Genomic DNA, 8,863 nt, shown 5'->3' with positions numbered 1-8,863 from the left:
CTGAAGTTACCAAAAAACATCATAATTTAAAATCTATGAAAACACAAAACCTTTCTACTTAAAATAGATTTATGAATAGTTTTATGAAAGAATAAGAAAGGAAAAGTCAGTCTTTAACAGGCACTCCTGTTTTAAGAGCTGAAAAGCATGGAAACTTTCATATTTAACTCTTCCTTAAGAGTTGTTCAGCATCGAATTACTTCTGAACTGCTAGTCTGTGTAAAAGTGCCCTAATGGTGTTCAGTCACCTGGATCATTGAAAATTAAAATACAGAAGTTGTGCAAGCAACTTTTTCCCCTCTGTTACAGGAGATTCACAACCAACTTCTCTACCCAGATCCTAGCCTATTTAGGAGGGAGAGGAATTCTGAGTGTGGTATTCTAGTTTGCTTCTGAAAACACTGGCCACAGCTGAAAAGGAAGATTCGCCATGTTAACATTCAGGGTAACTGTTTCTTTTCAAGAAAAGCCAAAGGGCCAGAGGAAAATAATTTTATTATATCCACATTTAAAAGAGTAGTGTGAACTTGCATGCAAAATTAGGTTGTTTTGGGTGGTTTGGTTTTTTTTTTCCCCATAGAACAAATTCTCATCTTTGTTCATTACAGATGCTTTCAAAGTCACTCTATGAACTTTCTCACTGCCAGGGATCAAGCCAGGTACGCGCCAGTTTAATGAACTAGATAAACAATTGTGTCACCAATGTCCTTTGTCAGGCCATTCTCAGTAATGCGAACATGTTTCTCGTCCAGGTCAATGTGGAAGATGGCTTGCTCCAGAATAGGCGTTTTCTCTGCTTCTTCTTTGCCAAGGACTGGAACACGGCGTGGCCCAAGCACAGGATCATCAAACCTCATCAGTTTCACTTTAGAAAGATCTGCGGTAAAGAGACTGGCTAGTTAGGCTACAGGCTCTACACACAAGCTATAGTATCAACTGAATTAATCAAAGCAATACGTAATACTTGGTACTTCTGTATCTGCTCCAAGGAAATACATTCTCTCGGGAGTAACATTCATGTTAAGGTTTAGACCCACTACAAAGATGTCATTCAGTGGTTACACAGCAAGTTAACAGCAGAAACAGGGATAAACCACACAGAAATACCAACTCCCAATACCACACTAAGCACTAAATTTGCCTTATCTGGCTTTGGGACAGCCATGAGTAACTGAACAGTTATAGTATCACTTTCTGAGGAATGAATTTCAGAGACTGGGAGAAAGGGGAAGGCGAGAGTTGTTTTAAACACAATTCCCTATTAAAATGTACACTAATAAAAGACTGCTAAGCAGACCAAGAAAAATCTCTAGGAAGCCTGGGATCTTTCAGCCAAGCCTTCCTCCAAGTACAACCTTCTAGCCGTTGTGCACCAACAGAACACTGACACCTTCTGGAAAAGACAGAGAGCGAGAAAGTCACTGTTTAATCTCACTTGTTTTCAATCATTTCAAAATATCTACCTAGCAGAAGGCTAGTAGATACGCATACACGTCATACAGTGCATTTCCCCCTGCCTGTATTTTGCTATTATCATATATTCCTCTTCTGTGTGCACCATCATCAGTATGTAGTCGTCTTTGTTCTACAGATAAACAATATAAACACAAGCTCTTGAAAGATACAGAAAGAAAAAATTACTCTCCTGTCACAAGCTTTTGGATGAGGTCCAGTTTTCCTTTTATACCCAGCTCACAGTACTTCAGATTTGTTTGATTCTTAATTCCTGCATTCTTCAACAAAAACACAGATGCTGTTGCTTTAAGAAAGCTATTTTCATTCATTATACTGGCCAGAAACTTAATACTTGTTTCAACAATGTCTGACGTTAAATTTTATCACGCTATTCTGTGTTTTCCAAAAATATCTTTCCAAGTAGGTGGATAAGTGAGGAATATTAAAATTATCAACAAGTAGGCTAGAAAAAACATTGCTTATTTCCAAGAAAAATCAAGGAAAAGCACCCACCCTGAAATACTGCTACTTACAAAGACCACCTTTAGACTGTCAAGATACCACAAACATTTAAACTGACCATAGCAGAGGCAGCTTTTATTCCAACTGCAACAAGGCAAAAACCAGGAAAGTGGACAAGATTTTCTCAGTGCCACACAATGAGACAGTGACAAAGATGAAAATACATCTCTCCCCTTCTGTCTTGTCAGTGCACATCACCTCAAGAACTTACGCAGCAGCAGCAAAGCCCTGTATAAAGTTACTAGACAGAAAACTCTTTAGAAAGCAAAGAAGCAAGAGGAGGCAAAGTAATTACTGGCAGCAATCAGGATTTTTACCAAAAAAAGGAACCTCCATAGAGTTGTATTTTTTTCCTATGATGGAATTCAGGTTCCTAAACCACAGTACACCAGCCGCTTCAGAGCGCACAACATGCTCTAAGTAAATATGCCGTAGCAAAAGCAGTGCCCCCAAGCTCTGCCTGGAGACCTTTATCAGAGCCATCGCTGCACCACCACTGAGGCACCAATTTCTGGTAAGCAAGCAGTGATGATGCTGTCAGACGCAGCAGCAAGTTCTGGCTCCCCGGCTGCTCTCGCTCGGGTCTCCACGACTGGCAACCAGCTAACACCAGGGGATGGAACAGGCAGCGTTACAACAGCTTAAATGCAAAGTCAGGTTCACAGGTGATGAAATGCTTTTGTCTTAATGCTTTCATACCGGAATCCAGTTTAACAGTTGAAATAAAGTATCAGTGCATAAAGAATACAAGAGTAGAGAGGGAAAAAATAGCTCAGAGGATTCAGAAGGAGTATTACACTAGTTCCCACAGAGGTTGCTAGTTCGAGTTTGGCATAAACAATGGTAATTGATAGGCTATTGAGCAATTTTTCAGTAATCCTAATTTTAAATGAATAGATAGTTTTCCACTATGAACTGGGACAGAAATTGTTAGGAGCCAATGTAGCAACTGTTAAATTAATTCACCTTAGGCTAAATAGAAAAATAAATTTGGTAAATTTTTTTTCAGCCCTGGGCTCCAAAATGGAAGTGGCAGAAGCTGCCTATAACCAGTTATGGGACTAACTCTTCTTCTTGGAAATTCAAAGCACAAGGGGAAATATCATTCATATTAATCTGTGGCTGAAACTAGGTTTCGATGTACCAGTGGCAGAATAAAAGGCTAATGACGAAAACCCATAGAGAAGCCTCCTATTTGCAGATTATCTCTCTTCTTGTTCACTCAAACACAAAATTTTTGCTCCTTTCTAAGCATCTATGACTTCTAAGCAGCACGAACTTCAGCAGCTTTGTTTCCACTTCTCTTCTGGAAACATTAATCTAATCAGCGTGTGATAGCTATATGTCTGTGCTAGTATTTTACCTTTGATTCCTCTGTCCATCTTCATTAAGCGTCTGATCACTGTCTCTCTGTTGTCTCCTTGCCTGATTTCAATCTTTGTAGAGAAGTGGCCATTTGATGGTTGAGGGTTCACCAAAAATACAGACACACTGGGCTGCAAGAAAGTTAATACATACATTAAAGGAGAATCTGTATTTGTGATCCAAGCCTCAGAGGAAACATGAAACTAAAACAAATAAAATCACCTATCAACAAATATTCTGGATGAATAAACTTCATTTACAAACACTGCCAGTGGCAGAATGCAAGCACTCCCACAACTCTTCAAAACATAAGCCACAGTATACGCAAGTTTTTAGGACATATTTAGGGAAATCAATCAAATTTTTACTGTTGAAAAGTATTACAGCTAGAAATATTCATACATGATACCACTATTGCAGAGTTTCACTAATCTTACACATTACTCACTAATTCTTCCAAGACTCCATGACATAGCTGTAGGAATATTTTTGAAAGGTTTTACTTTTATGCAATTGAATGCCATTTATTAGCCCGTTATAAACCAACGGGTAACACAGAAAGTATTAAAAAACACTTTAGGATTCAGCAAACAAGTAATACAAAGTTTCACATGGAAATTTATAATACCTTAAAACAAGTATAATAAGCAACAAAACAATTCCTAAATTGTTTATTTAGTGGTGAAGTGAGATTCAGCCATACTTGCATAGGACCTTCTCAATTCTCTATTTTTGGTCTATGTTTTAACTAGAATACAATCTACCTTATCTAAAGAGTGGTAGTTGAGGCATATGGCTGAAAGAAACAAATATAAGAATATGCTAATGCTCGGGTCACCTGTTTTTAACAGTCTTCAGGTCAAATCATTAAATTCAGCTGACTGGAAGAGCCTTAAATCTAAGGACCAACCACAATCACATTTAGGGCTCTATACAGAGGAAAAAAAAAAAAAATCATAATTGCTTCAGGAGATGTTTCTTGTTTTGAAGGGGTGTGGGATCAAAGGCAAAAAAAAAAACAACGTTCATGTCTGATTAAAGTTTTAAATGGCGTATTTGCCTTTTTTTTTTTAATTAGGTTTTCAGACTTCCAGTATCTGAATTTCTGATTTTACCTCAGTTCTGAATATGGAAAATGGTTTTCCAGGACAGCAGTCTTCTTTTATTTTATCTTCTGCTTCAGACGCAAACTTCACTTCAATGTGATCCAGCTGTTAAAAAAAAAAAAAGGGGGGTGGGGAGGGAAATAATCAGGAGTTCAATCATTTTGAAGGGAACAACAGGATTTAACAGGCCTATCAAACAACTGTTGGCATAGTAAAGCAAAGTAAATGTGCATTGACATAAGGCAACGATAGCACACCCCAAATCACAACATATTGTTTGGAAGGGACCTCTGAGGGTCACCTACTCCCTGCTCAAAGTGGGATTACTGCCCACGCTGGACCAAGTCCGCCTCCGAGGACAGAGATCCCCCACTCTCTCCAGGTAGCCTGCCCTAGCAAAGAACCTCTCCTCATGTCCCATCTCAGCCTTGCAAGCTGCAACTCCATCAGTAACTCCCTGTGACCGTCCCTTGTTTGACTATCAGCCCACTACCAAGAAAGAGGTTGGCTTTATCATCTTTATAACTCTCTAAGAAGCAGCAGATTCCTCCGAGATCTTCCCCTCAGCCAGTCTCAACAAGCCCACCTCCTTCAGCCTCTCGCTGGAGGTCACGCACTCTAGGCTCTCCCCAGCCATCTTAATGGTCCTCTGCTCAACAGCCACAAGTCCTCAACAGCCTTTTTAAACTGCGGGTGAGGGGTCGGGAGGACGACAGCGGGGCACAACACTGACACATACTCCGAATTCAGGCTCAGCAGAGCTGAATGGAGATGGATGACTTCCCTTGACTTGCCAAATTACATCCTATATAGGTAACTCCTCCTAATGTAGGTCAACACGCAGCGCAGCTCATTTGCAGTGACAGCACACTCACATTAAGTTTACATTGATCTTGACAAGCCCACAGTAACCCCAAAGTCCTTTGTAGGAGAGTTCATGGCCAGCCAACCAGTTCCAACTTACACAGAAATGTGGGGTAATTCTGCCTGGGTACAGAACTTAACAATTCCTGTTAAACTTCAGGAGATTTCATAGCTCAGTTCTCAAGTTTCTCTAGATTCTCCCGCATGAAAGATCCACTGTTTAACAGATCCACTGTTTAACTGCTCTCTCCCCCAGTTCAGTGAGTTTTGCAGATTTACAGATATTTTAAAATAAAAGTTGTTGCTCGCTCTTGACTTCGCTCTGATATGGGACAAGTCCAATAAAACCGCATTTATTTCATACCATACAGGTTATAAATTGAGCTGTCCCCTCATTAACATATGCCTATTGAACTAAATTCTGGTTATCACATGAAGCAGCACAACTGCTACTAGACTGGCACCCATTTTACTATATACCGTAGTTTTAAAAGCCCTGCCCAGAACCTGCTCCTTGAAGAGGGCAGGGTAATCTGCAACAGTTAACATGCCATTGTCAGAGTCCAAGGATACAAGGCTAAGGACTCTGATCATTCTTGCTAGTAATGCCTTGAAACATTTCGTTCTCATTTCTTCAGCTGAAAAAAATGTAAGATACTGGTTGGCTCAGACAAAAATGTCTCTTCAAAAGTGTCACTGGACTTTACTATCACAGATATAACCAGTACTGCAGCAAAACCCACCTCTGTTTTGTGGGAACGTGTTTGTATACTACACACCTACCACTGTGTCTCATAGCCTATATTTAGCAGATTTATACACCTATATTCGACAAATTTAAACAGCAAGATCAAAATACAGAAAGCTGAATCAAAACTATTACCTGAGCAACATACACTCAGAAGTTAATGTAAACAGGCTTAGAGCCTTAGGAAAGGCTGGTCCTCCAGCTATCCCAATAAAAACCAAGTAATGAATAGATCAAGTGTATACCAACCTCCAGGGAATTTGTCAAATAGACAATATTCTCCATGAGCACTGCACGTTCATCAAATTCCAGTTCCAGATCAAGAACACGTGAACCATTCTTCTCCAGATTTTCCTGTCAGAGGAAAAAAAAAAAAAGGATTAAAACCCTCTAAATGCTGCAAGTAAAACGATGCTTCAAAATGGCAAATTATCTACATTAGTCATGAAAAGAATAGGCTTTTAAATATGAGAGCTCTCTGCTGGCACAACATGCTAACGTAGGAGCAATAATTTTCTTGTAACAGGGTTTCTTCTACAGGGAGTTAGTGACACTGATGGGAGGAATAAGAGCAATTAGAACACATTTTTAATATAGCATTGAAAAGGTGTTTGACATTCACAGTTATTTATAATCCCTACTTAATGTGCAGGTTGAGAATTCACAAAATAAGTCAGCATTTCAGTGGTATTTCACAGCAGGAAATTCAGTCTTATGACCTAGTTTAAAATAAAGGACAAGCATACAACAACTGGACATGTTCACATCAGTTGTAAAACAAGTTCTCTGCAGGGAAATAACAACTACTTTATACGTTAACATAAAAGTAACTTAATTAGTCCAGAAAGCCAACAGCAACAGTCACAAGAGACAAACTATTAAAGGCAATATAAAAACCACGTGAATCTTTTTTTTTTTTTTTTTTTTTTTTTTAAGTAAAACAGAACTTCCTCTTCAGAATTTAATCTGTCCCTTTCTTGCTTTCATATGCTGAGCCAGCTGTCTCCTTTGAAGCTCTGCTTTGTCAGACTCAGCATGGTTGCGGTTTCCTGGTTTCCTTGTCAGTTTAATGTGAAAGATTCCCTACATTAACACTGAATTGCTTCCCTTTGTAAATCACAAAGTTTCTTCTACATTTAAGCTCTCCTTTGAATAGGAAGCACAAGCAGAAATGCTCCTTGTACACTGGAATTGCTGAATAATTGGTTTCAGAGAAAAACATACTGATCTAGGGAGTCTGAGCTCAGACGTTTCTAGGTCTTCCTGTGAAATTGCTTACTGCTCCTTAAAAGTGAAAGAATCGATTGTTGGGTAAGACTCAGCATGCCCACCCATCCCCTGCGTGCACCAGGATCACTAACTATTGCCAGAATAAGGACATCAAAAACCAGGGATGTTTCAAAACTAAACACACTTACAGGATTGAAAGCTTGTCTGACCTTTTCCAACTGTTATCAGTTGATCTAACACCACTACATCTCTTTACAAACTTCCCTTATACAGGAAGCTTCATAGCTGCTTTGTGCTCTCTGTTCCTCTGAAGGCTTCTGAGCTACCATGAAAAGGAATAATTAGAATAACCCTAGAGAGAGGGCAAAAGAGCACCCCCATTTATTAAATATGACAAAGCTTACAAATAGAAGACATTATTACTTGTATTTTAAAAAGCAAGCTAAAGCTTAAGGAAAAAGAGTAATGTTGTTACACTCATTACAATTTTTTCCATTACTAATCCCTCTCAACTTCTACAGATCATGAGTAGAAGTCAAAAAGGTTTTAAATCCTACTCCGTCACCCCCCCCTTTTTTTTTTTTATTTAAAATTTTGCTTATTCATTGCTTTTTGAACCTTCCTAGTTACTGTATTGAATTTTTATCTGCAATAGCAAGCACAAAAAAAGTTTCTTTAAAAAAAATGGAAGCCAAGATTTTCATAGGCTTGCATGACTCTGGAAAAATAATAATGAAATATCAGATTATTAGTGATAAAACCGTAAGAATGATACACAAAATTCATAATTCCATTCAGGGCTCAGAACGCTCCTTTTTCCTCCATTAAATGTAGTGCAATCAATTATCTCTAGCCTTGTTCTTAACTTTCAAATGTTAAGCATTTTTAAGTCTCCAGAGCAACACCTTATTCTCATTTCAGCACGAAAAACTGGAAAAGTCAAATATGATGCATTTCAAATGGAGAGGAATCCACTTGTCTTTGAAGCACAGATTGTATAACCTGCAAAATACCCAAACTTCCAAGCCTCAACTAGACCATTAGTTCACCTGGGTCAATTCATGTAGAGACATTTTTATTGTACCTTTCTTCCAGAGATGTCAAAGAAATTTATAAGGAAAAACATGAAGATGCCAAACAAGCAAGGGGCAGGATAGAGACTGAAGTCAAAAGTTAGTAGGAGATCCAGGAATGAAATAAAGGAAACAACAATACTCCTGCACGAAGTTACAGATTATTGTTGCCTTTGTCCGACATGTTTCATTCACAAAAGCTTTTTCTATACAAGAACTATCCCTTTGACACTTACCTTAATCATGGCAACAAAAGGCATAACCTTCTTCATATACTTCTTCAGCTCTGGCAAGGTGTTAAGCTCATTGGCAATTACTTTATTATCTGGCAGTTGACCTCCACTGACCTAAACATTGATGAACATCCATTAAAAAGTATAGGTATCATTAAAAAAACTTGCCCTTTAATATCATATGTGCTTTCCCATAAATACCAGCAAGGTTTTCATCATCATTGATTCCACATATAATAATTTTCTCATCCCTTTGAAACATTTTAA

General features: G+C 38.5%; 1 protein-coding gene across 4 annotated transcripts in view; it reads right to left on the bottom strand.

Annotated features, from left to right (window-relative positions):
- Positions 1–478: 478 nt before the first annotated feature.
- The window catches only part of LARS1 (leucyl-tRNA synthetase 1), a 34,902-nt gene continuing 26,517 nt past the window's right edge, over positions 479–8,863 (bottom strand). For 3 of the 4 annotated variants that reach the window (XM_075164455.1, XM_075164454.1, XM_075164453.1), the window contains 5 exons: positions 8,600–8,710; positions 6,310–6,414; positions 4,458–4,553; positions 3,341–3,473; positions 479–877 (listed from right to left, as the gene is read on the bottom strand). In XM_075164455.1, the coding sequence (XP_075020556.1) occupies positions 672–877; positions 3,341–3,473; positions 4,458–4,553; positions 6,310–6,414; positions 8,600–8,710 (651 nt within the window). In that variant the 3' untranslated portion in view covers positions 479–671. Of the gene's footprint in view, positions 878–1,297; positions 1,394–3,340; positions 3,474–4,457; positions 4,554–6,309; positions 6,415–8,599; positions 8,711–8,863 lie in introns of all 4 variants that reach the window. The other variant, XR_012675971.1, reaches the window with a different exon arrangement.

Source organism: Calonectris borealis, chromosome 15 (genome assembly GCF_964195595.1).
Source record: "Calonectris borealis chromosome 15, bCalBor7.hap1.2, whole genome shotgun sequence".
Classification (NCBI taxonomy): domain Eukaryota; kingdom Metazoa; phylum Chordata; class Aves; order Procellariiformes; family Procellariidae; genus Calonectris; species Calonectris borealis.
Note: the sequence above shows the minus strand (reverse complement) of the source record. Positions and strands in the feature narration are given on the sequence as shown.